Below are 16,322 nucleotides of genomic sequence, written 5' to 3'. Positions count from 1 at the left end.
TGAATCTTAAAGTTTGAAACATATGTAAGATAACAGACCTAGACCTTGACTCTAGAAACTAGTATTTTCTTGGTTTTAAAATCAGTCCTTGGTGTATACTTAATATTTACTCCAAATCTATTGAATGGAAGCAAAATAAGTTAAACATCAAGAGCTATCCGTATATAGTCTACTGTATTCCCCAAGTAATTGAAGTAAAGTGCATGTATTTTTCAGTCCATGGACAGTCATCTTTGGACAATAGCTTTCTTTGCAATGTCTGTCTGGACAGTGTCTTCACTTAGACAATCGTTTCTGTTGACAGTTTCTAATACTATACATTTCTGCACAGGTCAAACTAAATACTGAATTCCCCAAAACACTTGCCTGAAGAGTGCTTTTTATAGTACTTTTGTTGTTTGACTTATAGTAGTGCAATAGTAAAGGAACAGTTCCCTGGCCATTTTCCATCTATTTTCTGCTTCTCATTACCACTGAAAATCACTCAGCTGTATTATTTGGTCTGGTGTGTCATTGTGAACCTGATTCTGTGAACTGCAAATGTGTAGATATTCAGCGGCTGAGATCATTAAACCAATATCCTGAATTTCACACTGCATAGTACAATGATCTGCCAATAAGCACTACACAAGGAATACAGCGATTTACAACCCAATTACAATGAACCCGACCTCCAAATCACTGAAAAGTGTAAATACTTCCAACAAAAGCCAAACAGGTCACCATTATCCAACCCCATTCTTCTACTCAATGTGAAAATGCTTTAAGTTTATCTTTCTAGTGTAATCAATTTTATACAAAGTTTAGTTGCCAAAGATAAGTCGCTGTCACAGCTCAGCACCATAAACCGACCTGGACGCCCTCATCTCAAATGATGGCAATGCAGTATTAAAACAAGCATACAATTATTGAAAACAGACCTCTGTGATTAGATATTTTCATTTGCAGTTTATAACTGGACGGTTGAAGTGCAATATATAGGGTGATTAGAAAGCAAGTTTACCACATCAACGCACCATATCATTGATGTGGTAAACTTACTTTCTAATCACCCTGTACATCACAGGGAACCATAACAGCGATAAGAAAAGGGAACAATTCCCTATTTTCAAGATATTAATACTTTTCTCCCAATCTGTTCTGCTTAGCTAACATTGCTCCCACAAACGGCATGACTATGGTTCAGGAGACCAGTACTTTATTTCAGAATAAAAATCTTACCTCACATACTGGAATGCTCTTGTTTGGGATCCTGATCCATAAACCTAGTTAAAAAAAAACAAAAAACAAAAAAAACACACACAGTAACATATTTATTAATATAAAAGTTAGGAAGGCTGAGATACAGTATTGCAAGTCAATATTACATTTTTTGATGCAAACATGCAGTCTTTTTCTATATCGCTCGGATATCTATTTTAATGATGGCTTAAAGAAAAATCTGAGTTCATGTATTAGGAATTTTAATTATTGTTTTCAAATGGTTTTTTTTTGCTTTGTTATAAAATTCAAATCAATAAACTTCCAAAAAACAATAAATTGCAGATTCTAGTGTATAACTCGCAGACACAGTCTCAGCTACTGCCTTTCCTATGGTGTAAATCATTATTCACAGAGGAGAAAAACACAACAAAACACGCTGCTGTTAAGGGTTTCATTTAGCTACAGCTTTGGTTGTGTCCTTCAGGTATGAATTTATTTTGTCTGCAACCCAGCTGCCCTATACTTACTGTGAGAGGTTCTCCCTGGAGTGCCTGTAGAATGAAATTGCTGACAACTCTGCCGTCATTCATGTGCATGCGAGACCCAAAAGTATTAAATATTCGTGCGACCCGCACCTCCACTCCTTCCTGCAGAGACACAGTAAAGGGAAAGGGTTTTACAACAAGGGACCAGCTATAGACCTGCCAAGAAACAGACTAGCCACGTGTGGGTACACACACCACTAGGCTGCAGCAACTAATCTTGGATTGCCTTACCTGAAATAACATTAGGTAAACAACAAGAAGCAACCTTTACAGAGATGGTGAAGAACAAGAATAAAATCATTCCTCTGGTCAGGCTTATACAATACAGTCGTCTCCTCGTATAAGAACACCTCCTGAGATAACACTTCGGCTTATGGAACAACCTTGTTGTGAAACTGAATGTTCCCATTGTAAATGCTCAGGCTAAAGGAACTCGCCATCATCAAACTCAAATGGTTTATTCAATCTTTTCAAACTGGACTTGTCATCGCGAAAGTAATTTTGAGCTGCTGCTGCATGTAACGTGTGTAGGGCGGTGCTATGTTAGTAACCGTTGTATTGTTGCAACCGTTGTTAATTCTCGTATTCATTATTACTGTTAGAGCCGCTGCTGCATTTTTACCGTATGTAGGGGTGTTTCGTTAATTTCGTTTGTCAGTTAGTTTATTATTATTATAGTTTATTAATATACACTTGCCTATTGCTTTTCTCTTACTTACTCTGTTAATTTCACATGCTGATGCACATGCATCTTGACAGAAGTACATTTCTAGTTATTGATTCATATTGTGATTGGCCTTGGCATTTTGTGTCAGGTGGTCAACTCTGTCCGAGAGAACACTTTGCTTGCTTCCCGAGGGATGTTCTCTTAACTAGAGACTACTGTACTCGGTTTAAGGAGTAGAACAAACATAACACAGCATACAGACATGATTGGATAATACAGGGAAGTGGAAAGCAGTCTTTCTAATAAGAACATCTTCATTCCAAAACTATAAGCCTCACAAATTACAGTAGATGGGGGGAAAACAATTTCCAATGATCTGGGTAACACTTGCTTTTAAAAGACTTACTGGAAATACAGTAATATTGCCAGTTTCTTCCACTTACAATATCTTCGCAATACCCAGTGCCAGGGGTCCCCCGAAGGCTGGCACTGCTTCACTTCACCTGAGGGGAGACGCCTGGGGTCCCCCGAAGGCTGGCACTGCTTCACTTCACCTGAGCGGAGATGCCAGGGGTCCCCCGAAGGCTGGCACTGCTTCACTTCACCTGAGCGGAGATGCCTGGGGTCCCCCGAAGGCTGGCACTGCTTCACTTCACTGAAGGGGAGACGCCTGGGGTCCCCCGAAGGCTGGCACTGCTTCACTTCACCTGAGCGGAGACGCCTGGGGTCCCCCAAAGGCTGGCACTGCTTCACTTCACCTGAGGGGAGACGCCTGGAGTCCCCTGAACTAGCGTAGCAGAAAGTCGGATAGTGCTTTGGTGTGGTTCTGAACCACACCCTAAGCCTACAATTAAAAATTGATTGAGAATCGCTGTATCTTTAGTGCAAACCTTTGGCGTGAGCATGCTATTTACACGATCCAAACAAACACAGATTCTGCAAATTTAATGGAAGTTATATCTGAAAACTTTCAGGCAGTGGTTACAGATCACATGATTAAAGGCTCAGAATAGGTGAAATTGGCTTGCTTAATTTAATAAGCAATTACATTACCTTAATGATCCAGCACTGTGGGTTTAAACCTCCCATAACAAATTTCTGGATCAAACAATTTGGTATCATTTGACATTCCGAGATTATCACAGGTGTTATCAGACTCCAATTAATTTAAAGCATGTAGTCTGTTCTCAAAGCCAACAATCTGTATGAGAATGGCCAAAATACACATTACTGATCCGTCCTAATTTGGGATGGCAGTGACCCTTACATGATTTTATCCAAAACTTTATAAAACCACAAGTCTAATTATTCACTGCCATTACATATGATGAAAGGACTTGGCATTGGCCAATACACTGTAGATTAGAAAATTCATCTGAGATTTAAAAATATAGTGTTATACGTCCCCACGTGTTGCTATAACTGTTTAAATAATGTACCTGTAATTTTTTATTTTCATTGTTAACATCCTGACAACTTTTCGGAGCTCGACTGACAACTATGTCATCATTGCAAAGCTCTGGTTCTGCAGACGCCGTGTGTGTGTGAATTGTACGGAGACAGGTGTAACAAGTACACTTTTTCTTTTCTTTATTATTTTAAACATCACTTAAGTATTTAGGTTATATTTAGGCTATTGCAAATATCCACGACTAGAATACTGAAGACTAACAGACCACAGATGTAATTCTCAGCAAACTTGCTTACTTAAGGAATATTGAGGAAAAACACTTGTATTCATTAGTAACAAAAAATAGGGCTGGATAAAATCACGAAAATAACAATAGAAAAACTTTAAAATTTGTGTGTGTGTTTTTTTTTTTTTTACGTATCCAGAGGGCTTTACTGTCTTGTTTAACGGTTCGAGGGGGCCTTATCAGACAGTAAAGGCCTTCACACACCAGACGCAACGCGATTTTTACTGGGGCGACACGACAAATTCGCTGCGAAAACATTGTGCACACCAGAAACGATCACAGACACGACGCGACAGCTGGAAATCTGCCAAATCTTTCAGAAAGTGTGATTACTAACAAACGCAATAAAAAATGGCTGATCAAGAAGAGGAAGAGCTCTTATTATTACTGCTGTTATTCCACAGATATCAAAAGCGCCGGATTTGGGTGCACGACATCCTAAGAAAAAGATCAGCTATAGGTAAATTCCACAGATTAGTAAAATTAGATGGTGCCAGATTCAGACAGTACTTTCATATGTCGACAACCCAATTTGAAGACCTGTTGCAGATCGTTGGCCTGCACCTTAAACAAAAATAATTCCTTTGATTCTTGTCAAAAAGGTCAGGGAAATTAGATACTGCAAGTATGATCTTACCCTCCATTTTGAGTGAAAGTGAAACAGGGCTTGATATCAAACCACATGACATGAAGCTGTTTTGATTGCTCAGTTGTGTAGTTGTCGAGCAACGAATTCACAAAAATAGGACCAGGTTCTATTTTTTTTTCATCGCTCGCGTTGGAATTTGTGTCGCGGTGACGTCGCTAGTCGTGTTGTCTTTGCTGTGAAGGGTGCTATTGGAAAGCATAGGTTTTATTGATTTTCTCGCGTCGCTTTGTCGTGTCGCTCTTCGTGTCACGTCTGGTGTGTAAGGGCCTTAAAGCCCTCTTCTTTGGGTTACTAATTTTGTTGATACTTAAATGAAATACAAACCATTTAATTGAATTTTTTTATCTGTTTATATTTTCGCATTTGTCGATTTTATTTGATGTAAAGCGCGCTGAGATGTTTTTATTGATGTCAAGTGTGCTGTATAAATAAAGTTCGATTAACTGATTGATTGATGGATTGATTGACTGATTGATTGATAATAAGGGCTTATCTGGAAGTATTTTAATGCATACACATTTCATTTATTTGATTTACTTAAGAAAATGATGAGCAATATAGTTAATCATTATTCTGCGTGCCACTTCCACTCATGTTAATACTGGCACTCAAACCGGGGATGTACTTCAATGTGGAATTTGAAATATTATACATAATGAAAGACAATGTGGGATGGAACACCAATAACCATTAGTTAAGGAAGTTGTAGTCATGAAAAACTCCATGTGTTATATTACTCGTCATTCTGCCATATACTATATGAGGAAAGCCTACATTAAGAGTGCGAGTGTGCCTGCTGTAATGTATCAAATTACTACGTTGTGTTATCTTTCCAGTGCGTTGGGGCAGTGCAGTCTAATTCTGTCATTATGTAATTAGATGCCTTTATCTGGTGATAGCATTATATCTAAACACTATTAACTGGAATGCCAGTTATACCTTACGGTATTCAGACTACCCTTTGACATTTAAACAAATCAGAAGTCAGCAGACTTCTAAATCAACGATACCCTTCATTAATATGGACATGTGGATTTGTTCTGATCTGCCAGTTAATCCTGACATGTTTGTCCTTTACAAAGAACATTTGGGTCCTTGTTTTCAGAAAAACACATTTTCATCAATGTGCTGATACTACCCAGCATTGTATCTGATAATACCAGCATACACCACATACTGCACATTACACTACATTTTGAATAGGGAACAGTTTGGAAAAAACAATAAATATAGAAGGACTAATGTCGGTTTCAATTTTAAAAAGCGACTAAGAGGCGTAGATGATTTAAGAGTTTTCTTTTTTTGTGCACAGACGTTTAAATCCCTCAAAGTTACAATTGGATTTAGAGCCAGAAGGTCAGTGTGATTATCAGAGTTTTAAACTTTAAAAGCCCACCGTTCATGCAGAATATAAATGAAAATGAACAGGAAGAGGTATTAAGTTTGCACGTGTTACCTGTTTTAGAGGAAGGACAGGTAGATGTGTGTCTAAACCAGCAGCAGTGATGGGTACAACGCTCCAGTGTTAATACAAATAAATAAACATGCATAAGCAGAACGAAGCCCATGTTGATGGACTGATTTCAAATTGCTGTTGCTGTCCTACTGCTTGCAGCTAGTACAATACAAAAAGGATTGCACTGCAGACCAAACTTTTCAATATCTATTCAAGGATACCAAGCATAAAAGGAGACCATAATTAGGGCTTTGTCAATATATCTTAAAGACCAACCCAAAACAAAGCACTAAAACTATAGCACACATTTCTTGAATGTGTGCTATAGATCCAAAGAAACACCAGCAACAGTACATACCTGCTTCATGTAGGCATAACACATGGTTTCTGCCACTCGCTTCCCTTCATCATAGCAGGCTCTGGGACCGATTGGATTCACATGACCCCAGTATTCTTCATTCTGAGGGTGCACCTCTGGGTCTGAAATCACAAACTGGGTTAGCTTCTTGATCACTCTTCTGAAATAAATACTTTACAATCATATAGAATTACATTATTGCTCAATAAGCCTCAATTCCATGAGGACAGATCTTAGGGCTTGAATTTTTTGGTTTTAATTTTTTGTTCCGTTTATTTTCAGTTATTAAAAATAAAACACCACTCAAACGCATCCATTTTCATTTTCTATAATAAATTGCATGTACGTTTCACTAATACATATACAAACTTTAACTTACTGTGTTGAAATGAGGATGTCCACATTTAGGACTCAGGCAATGTAGAACTCTAGATGCATTTTGAATCCGAGAATTGAGAGAAGTAACAGGCTTCATTTTACGCCTCGTTACCGCCCGTGTGTCTATCACACTGTAGTAGTGTTGTTTTTTTCAGCCCACCCCAGTCTATAGCAATGTCTTTGCCCACTGTATGCCTTCTGAAAGCCATTTCCTTTATCTAGAAAGAGACTCGTGCATGACTGACATTATTTAAAATATATTGCCAAAACTGCGGGGGTGTTTTTTCGGTGAAAAAATGTAAGCTGTGGCTGCCGACAGTGTAGTGCAGTGTAGTGCAGTGCAGTTTAGTGCAGTGCAGTGTATGTATATATGTGCTACACAGCTGAAGGAGGAATTTTATCCGAAACAAATCTATGTTTTAATCATTTAAACCTTCTGTGTACATCCCAAATCTATAATTCACTTTCAGATTTTTTTTGCATTCATTTTTTTATTGTTTACATATAGATAGATAAAACAGTCATGCAATTTAAAAACAAAACAAACAATTGCTTCCCTATTGCTTGTTCAAAACACTAACTTCATATCGGTTCTCTCTTACCTCCATATACCTCAGAAGTGGAGGCTAACAGAAGACGAGCACCGACGCGTTTTGCTAAACCTGGGGGAAAAAAAAAAAAAAAGCAGAAATAAATCAATATTAACCAAAAATCGAGTGCGGAATGGATATTTTCTACATTTTGTAAAATTCCTTACACTTGCTAAATCAAAAAGAACCCAACAAGCAATTAAATAGACATGGACTTCACCATGAGCTAATCTGCATGTTCAAGTAAGAAAGAAATAAATAAAAATAAATAAATAAATTAATAAATAAATAAATTAAATAAAATAAACCCAACAATATCTGCTGGAACAGCAAAAAAAAATAATTTGCTACAATTATACCCATACCACTGCGTCGGTTTACTTAACCCACTGAAATTCATGCTTCAGTGTCCCACAGTCATGTTCAATTTTACATTAGAACAGAGGAAGCCATTAAAAAGCTGAGAGATAGTAAGTACACTTATGAAGTCCAAACCCTATACTGCTCCATGATTTTGTAAGCCTGATTTTGTAAGTAATTACTATGGGAAAAAGCTAGGATGACAAGAACACCTAAATTGCTTCTGTTGTAAACCGAGATGGCCACAATTAGGTATGCAAAATTGGAAAATAACAAAAATAACTAATATGACACGTAAACATGGCATAATCTAGGCTTCGGCAGACAGCAAAATAAACATACATTCATATACTTTCTTTACAATATTATTCTACGTAAATGTGACACAGGGCTTGTACTGTAAAGAACTGGTGACACCCTACTTAATCAAACTCACCCAACATGTTTAAAGTTCCAATGGTATTGGTCTTCAGAGTCTTGATTGGATTGTACATATAATTTGGCGGAGAAGCAGGAGAGGCCAGGTGATAAATCTGATCCACTGTGAAAAACAAAAATATCATATCATATTATATATATATATATATATATATATATATATATATATATATATATATATATATATATATATATATATATATATATATATATACAGTGCCTTGCAAAAGTATTCAGACCCCTGACCAATTCTCTCATATTACTGAATTACAAATGGTACATTGAAATTTTGTTCTGTTTGATATTTTATTTTAAAACACTGAAACTCAAAATCAATTATTGTAAGGTGACATTGGTTTTACGTTGGGAAATATTTTTAAGAAAAATAAAAAAATAAAATATCTTGTTTGCATAAGTATTCAACCCCTGTGCTGTGGAAGCTCCCAGTTTACACCGATGAAAGAAAATGCCCTAACGAGGACACAATTACCTTACCTTTGGCCTCCACCTGTGAACCATTAAAGTTGCTGTCACATTTTCTGGATAAAAACCCCACTGTTGAAGGATCATTGGTCAGGCTGTGAATCTGAAGGAAAATGAAAACCAAAGAGCATTCTACAGAAGTTAGAGATAAAGTAATACAAATGCATAGATTAGGGAAAGGGTACAAAATAATATCCAAGTGTTTGGATATCCCAGTGAGCACAGTTGGATCAATAATCAGGAAGTGGAAGCTGCATCACACCACCCAGGCACTGCCAAGAAAAGGCCGTCCCTCAAAACTCAGCGCTCAAACAAGAAGGAGACTTGTGAGAGAAGCCACAGAGAGGCCAACAATCACTTTGAAGGAGCTACAGAGTTCAGTGGCTGGGAGTGGAGTAATGGTGCAACAGTCAACCATATCAAGAGCTCTGCATAACACTGGCCTGTATGGGAGGGTGGCAAGAAAGAAGCCGTTACTCAAAAAGTACCATCTGAAAGCACGTCTGGAGTTTGCCAGAAAGCATGAGAGTGACCCAGCTGCGATGAGGGAAAAGGTTTTGTGGTCAGATGAGACCAAGATAGAGCTTTTTGGCCAAAACTCAACGCGCTATGTGTGGCGCAAACCTAACACTGCCCATGCCTCAAGACACACCATCCCTACAATGAAGTATGGTGGTGGCAGCATCATGCTGTGGGGATGCTTCTCATCAGCAGGGACTGGGCATCTTGTTAAAATTGAAGGAAGAATGGATGGAGCAAAATACAGGGAAATACTGCAAGAGATTCTGCTTCAGTCCACTAAAAAACTGAAGCTTGGGAGGAAATTCACCTTTCAGCAGGACAATGATCCCAAGCACAAGGCCAAATCAACATTGGAGTGGATCAAGAAGAAAAAGGTGAATGTCCTACAGTGGCCCAGTCAAAGTCCTAATCTCAATCCCATTGAGAATCTGTGGCACTATTTGAAAATTGCGGTCCACAAGCGTCGTCCAACCAACCTGAACAACCTGGAGCAAATCTGCCAAGAAGAATGGGCCAAAATCATTCCGACGCTGTGTGCAAAGCTGGTACATACTTACCCAAAAAGACTTAAAGCTGTTATTGCAGCGAAAGGTGGCTCTACCAAATATTCATGTGTGGGAGTTGAATACTTATGCAAGCAAGATATTTTAGTTTTCTATTTTTATTAAAAATAGTTCCCAACATAAAACCAATGTCACCTTACAATAATTGATTTTGAGTTTCAGTGTTTTAAAATAAAATATCAAACAGAACGAAATTTCAATGTACCATTTGTAATTCAGTAATATGAAAGAATTGGTCAGGGGTCTGAATACTTTTGCAAGGCACTGTATATATAATATATCTATCTATCTATCTAGAGAAAGAGAGAGAATCAAAATAATCATGTTTGGTCAATGCTATATATATATATATATATATTATTGCACTCATAGACGGCTCAAAAAACCCCCCAAAAAACAAAAAATAAACACTGCGCCATTGAACTTCAATATGAAATGATGGGGGGGGGGGGGAAGCTGAGCTTCTAAGCTTTCCAATGATACAACCCCTTTCAGTCTAGCTGCTAAAATGACGGAGCAATAGATTCAAACGAAACCTAAGCTGTGAACTCTGTCACATGAGGAGAGGCTTAAATCCAGGAGATCGTAGTTCCGGCTAGGAGTACCACATACATACACTGAATACGTCTTTGGAAAGCCCCCAGTCTGTACTTTTAAACAAGCCATGAAGGTGGCTTTTATGGTGCCCGAGTAATATGTGCGTAACCTTCGGTGTGCTGGCGCCCTAAAATGAATGGGGATGAGTTTTAAGAGTTAAAGCGAAAGTCACCACTTGCAAAAACAACACCTAGATAGACTTAATATCTTTTTTTTTCAAAACTGTTTACTAACTGCAGTGTACTGAGTTTCTATAATGCTTAAAGACAGCGGCCGACAATCACATACTTTTCTTTATTTATTTATTTTAACCAGAACTACTCAGAATGCGGCTCATAGTGCTTTCGTCACTGACACCCACTTCCTTATAGATTGTTGTAGCGTTTCAGGCATTCCAAATCGGGTGAAAAATACAGTAGCTTGGTGTCTTAAAATATCTCTGCGGGATTTTCCCGCAATGAAAATGGCAGATATGCGGGGAGCAATTTGGAAAATGCGCGATTCCTGCGCTGAAATTCAAGCCGTGTCCAAGTATATCACCTTTCACACTGGATGTGTGCTCTAATCATCAAGAGCGGTTTACTGCCGTAATCATACCCTAAGCTGTAATGTTAGCCCAGACAACAGGGGCACAGTAAACATGGATTACATATCAAGAGAACAGCTGATCTACAACTTGTGTTGAATCTTAGTTACAGCAGGACATGTTTTAGAAAATGTTAATGTATTACAGGCTAAATAGAGGAAAACCGATACGATTTATGTGCAGTAGGTAAGGATTATTCACTTATTTTAAGTAATGTATTTACATTTATCCATGACTAATGTAGAAATAAAAATTTTAAAAAAAAGGAATTCAGTACTAGATACAGGGACCAATGAATGTTTATGATGCCAATATGAGATTACAAATGGAATTCAAACATGTAATTATGAACTAAAACAGTTCAAAAAGTTGAATGAACTGCAGACTTGCGTGAATTTATCAAAAGCATTGTAAAATGTTTGTGAATAGGTGCTAGGCTCCAACAGATTGGATTGGACAGTATTAAACTATTACAACTGTGTGCACACACAGTTAAAAACATTGATGCATATGTCAATGAAAGATGAACTCTTCTTTTCACAGTAAAGGTTGACTCAGTTATAATATGTGCTGTCTACGGTAGAAAATCAGTTTCTGACAATTTAATAGATGTCTTTATCTAAATAAGATTTTTTAATGGGTTACCATTCATACTGCTATTAACTTTTCACTGGAAAATGGTCTGACATTTTTAACAATGGCACATGTTCCAAAGACGTAATTGCGTAGCTGTAATACCGTATATTTGCAACCTAAAAGATGCCAATAACTGCCCAGTTATTATGTAAAGTAAAATGAAAGAAATTGAACATGTTTCATAGGAATGCAATTAATTTGTCTTTGTACTGTAGGTAGCTAAACTGGACCAAAGCATTTCTATAGCTGTACTAAAGTACAATGTATTGTAAAAGCTTTCATAACCAGAGAACAACAGTGGAGACAAGAAGAACCAAGGGCCAGATATTCAAAGAATTTGCAAAAGTAGGCAACTTTTATGCAACTCTGTTTGCATCATGAATATATTGCATATACTTTTGTGGAATTCAAGAGTTGCAGGGAATTTACTAGTATCGCAAGGCTGGGAAAATGAATGTATTTAAATCGCAACTCAAACTACACCCAACTGATGCAAGTGTATTTGTGTACAAGGTGATACAATGGCTCAAAGTGTTCAAAAGCACAGAAAAAGCTATTTTATTTTATTTTGTTAGATCTGTTGTTAGATTTGTGGCTATAACTCTTTAACTATAAAAGGTTACAGGTACATGCCATACATGAAATGAATGTGCACACACTAGGCTTTCATAAAAAAAAAAATGAAATAAATAATCTGAAACTCACTCTGTTCAATACACATAACAAAAATCACAGAAAGAGAGAAAAAAACATGCATTGTGTGTAAGCATGGTCAGCTCAAATCTGACAGTGCACAATGAAACTTCAACATGTACGGAGCATGAGTGTTTTGTTTTTTTTTTAACAAAATTGGATACAAAAATAAAGGAATTATGGCCATATACAGTATACAAAAGGGGTCAAAAGCAACCAAAAACAAACAAACAAAAAACATATTCATTGAAAATGTGCAAAAGACAGAAAACCAGCATTGTTGCTGGAGGGAGGTTATCTGGATGCACTGCGATCCTTGGAAGACATTATTTTTTCTCCTGCCGAACACGAGTAAATGTTGAGAAATGTATTCCCAATTAACGAATGACCCATGAGGTGTGATTAAAAATATAAAACCCTGTGATATGGACAACACAGAACGTGTCAAAGGTAACACAATGCGTTTCTTGTAAACTTTGCGCGGTGTTCTGTAACACAACAACACATTAAGAAGCATAAAAATTGTTAAATATTAGGCTACATTCGTCAAAGACAGAACATTTAAGGTAGTTTACTTGACAAACCACAGCTTCAAATACACGATTGCCTGCTAATGCACCTGTAAACACCTGCCGAGGTAGAGGAGAATGTTTTGGGCAGTGTCTTCTGGGGGAGGCTGCTCACATAAAAACTTTAATAAATGCAACCGACTCACCTTCAATATACAGTGGTTCGACAACATCATGGTTGATCAGTTCGAAGTTCTCATGTCCAATCCAGTGTTCTACATTTCTTTTACGGCCCGTGAAGAAGTTATCTACCACAGTGACTTCATGGCCATCCATCATGAGTTTATCAGCCAAGTGGGATCCCACAAACCCTGCTCCTCCAGTTAGCTGCATGGAGATAGATGTGCCATTTTATTTACTTGGGGAATCGGGATGTGACTATCAGGCTAGTGAGTGCAACAGAGGGATTTCACGAATACCAATACCACGTCTGCTCTGTACTGTTACGTATATATTGAATATCTCTGCCACACTCATTCTGCTCATTTGATAACACTGCATGAATCTGGGAAAACAGCAACCCAGCTACCCTCACAGACCGCAACCCCAAGGTTAAAGACAAACTCTGTGGATTCCTCCAGTTAAAACTCTCCAGATCTAAAACATGCTGTAACTTGATGACCCCGGCCTTTATCATTACATTTGTAAAAGCCTGCGATTAACATTTCCACTTTAAAAAGAGGATTAAAAACCAGAGGTCTCTTCAATAGCCAGTAGAAATCTAAAGCCTCTTCATCCAAACCCACTCTCAGACTCTGCCATGCTTTCAACACACTCTTGATAGTAGGCTGGGGGTTTGGAACAAAACAAACAGAGCAGTGTCTAAAAAGAAAATATGCTTCCCAAGACCCAGCCCTCCAACTTGACGCAAGAAAAGTAAAGCAACGTCAACCCAGGGAGGCTTCTCACTGCTATAGAGCATTTTTTGGAAAGCCTGCAATCTAAAAGCAGCATTCCTGCTGGATAGGTCCATCAGTCCCTGACCCCCTTCATCCAGAGGTAGGTACAGTATGCTTTGCCTTAGCCAATGCAGTCCATCCCAGAAAAAACTTTGGATTTTTTTAAAAAAAATGCCTTGTCAGGTTCTACACATATGCACTTGTGCCAGAGCATGGAAGCAGCCAAGTTGTTTATTATTAAAACTCTGCCCCTATACGAGAGCTGTGGCAAAACCCAGCACCACCTCTGCAAACGACCCCCGTACTGCCTCCAACACTCCCTCCCAATTCTTCTCAGCTGCTCTCGCACCTCCCAAAAATACCCCTAGGTGTTTAAACTCTCCCCAGCTCCAGAGCAATCCACCTGGCAACACTGGAGGCCCAGGCATCGTCCATTTCCCAAGTAAGAAAGCCCCACTCTTCAGCCAATTAATTCTAGCAGATGAGACTTTCAAAAAGCTGTTGACTGTCACAGAGTTTATCAACATCTGCTTGGCTGGTTATAAAAACTGAGATGTCATCTGCATAGGCAGATACTTTTATGGGCTGAGCCGGACTACCTGTGATAGACAGTCCTGTTAGAACATGACTAAGCCTGCAAATAAGGGGTTCGATGGACAGGGAATAGAGCATCCCAAGAGAGGGCAGCCTTGTCTGATACCCCTGTGAACTGGGAAAGGTGCACTCAGCTCCCCGATGAGCTTCAGCAGATTGAAAATGTCACAGTACAGGAAAAACAAAAATGGATATGCATGAACAAAATGCCCTGAAAACTTAAAGAAAACAATTTAAATGAAGCAATAAGCTCAATAAATTAAGCTAAAAAGGGAAGTGAAACTGTTACCGTTTTGTTTTTTTGTTTTTTTGTGAACTCCAATGAAAACTACGTTATCTTTCCCCTGTCAAATCGGAGCGTGCCTAAATAAGCACAGTAATTTAATAAAAAACAGTAATGAAAAAGCTTGTAGAACATAAAAAAGCGCAACCAGATATAGTCAACGAAAGACAACACATTATTCAAATTATTTGTAGTATTATATATTTAAGGTAAGGCAAGTTTATTTTTCCGGTAAAAGTGCTCCTGGTTATAATGTTCTGCCGCCCGGCTGTACAGAATTAAATAATACCACAGTAGTGATGTGAAAAAATGGTAATTCCTCTAGAGGAAAATATACTTGAACTTTGACCCATTTGACACCGAGACACTCGACATCACCCACAGTACAGAAATGTTCATTAATGATCAAAAAAAATGAGAATACATTAAAAAAAAGTAAAGCTTGTACATTTGTATCTCAGAGAAACAGATAACGACACAAAATGTCTGTACAGCACTAAAACAGTACATTTAAAAAAAACGAACTGTACTGCTGAACCTCGTCTTCTTTAATATTAGCATCACAAAGGTATCCATGTATTATAAAAAAAATAATAATAATAGATGGGCCTCTTCAGTGGGTTACAGGAATACAATCATCTTGGGTTTCTGTGACAGTTTATAAATTACTCTACCTTCGGTCTCGTAATTTATGACGTCACAGAAACCCTAGATGAAATTATTTTCCTGTAACTCACTGAAGCCCATCTATCTATATATCTATCTATCTAATAGATAGATATAGTATCTATCTATCTATCTATCTATCTATCTATCTTTTTTGGTCTAAATGAAAATAAAATAATAAATGGCTTCAACTTAAGTTTCTTGTTAGTTTTCACTATTCTCTTATCTCCATCCCTCACAAGTTCCTAGGGTTCCCATTTTATAGTGTAGTCAATACCTTGCACCATAATTTTAACTTTGATACAGTATACTGTAGCCTTGATTTATTACTATTGGCTACTGAACAAGGACAAAAAGAGATTCCAAATGTTACCAAAGAAATTGAAAAATGTAACTGGCAATTCAGAATGAATTCAATTGGAGAAGTTGCAAAAAGCCAAAAATGAAATTATGGGACAGGATTACACGTTACAAAAAGGTGATGCATAAAGGTAAATTGGACAGTTTCGAGAGGGTTCACAATGATTACATTGAAGCAAAGGTTTCCACTTGGATGTTCCAACAGGATATCAAACCAAAACTATTTAAAACACACACACACACACACACACACACACTCTCTCTCTTCAAAGGATCCTAAAAAGAACTCAAATGATGTGAAAAAACAGTGACAGTGTGGAAAAAGAATAAAATCTCTCTTCAGATAGTGTACCCACCTCAGCTTCTACATCGTTTATTAGAGCAAGGATAAATAAGAGCATAATAAGCCCTCTGAAGAAATGCAGGACACTACGACCCAGAGACAACATGAAGAGACATTAGGGATCAAGCAACCTTAATACATTAATGCTTTGCGTCGTCATCAAAACTGGGACAAACTTCAAAAACCT

At 37.8% G+C, this 16,322-nt stretch overlaps 1 protein-coding gene across 1 annotated transcript in view; it reads right to left on the bottom strand.

The window, feature by feature from the left end:
- The window catches only part of LOC117406057 (UDP-glucuronic acid decarboxylase 1), a 40,930-nt gene that overhangs the window by 15,648 nt on the left and 8,960 nt on the right, over positions 1-16,322 (bottom strand). The window contains exons 6-11 of the mRNA XM_034009770.3: positions 13,137-13,317; positions 8,340-8,444; positions 7,556-7,615; positions 6,576-6,697; positions 1,731-1,850; positions 1,222-1,265 (exon numbers count right to left, since the gene is read on the bottom strand). Of these exons, the coding sequence (XP_033865661.1) occupies positions 1,222-1,265; positions 1,731-1,850; positions 6,576-6,697; positions 7,556-7,615; positions 8,340-8,444; positions 13,137-13,317 (632 nt within the window). The remainder of the gene's footprint in view (positions 1-1,221; positions 1,266-1,730; positions 1,851-6,575; positions 6,698-7,555; positions 7,616-8,339; positions 8,445-13,136; positions 13,318-16,322) is intronic.

Source organism: Acipenser ruthenus, chromosome 9 (genome assembly GCF_902713425.1).
Source record: "Acipenser ruthenus chromosome 9, fAciRut3.2 maternal haplotype, whole genome shotgun sequence".
Taxonomy (NCBI): Eukaryota; Metazoa; Chordata; class Actinopteri; order Acipenseriformes; family Acipenseridae; genus Acipenser; species Acipenser ruthenus.
Note: the sequence above shows the minus strand (reverse complement) of the source record. Positions and strands in the feature narration are given on the sequence as shown.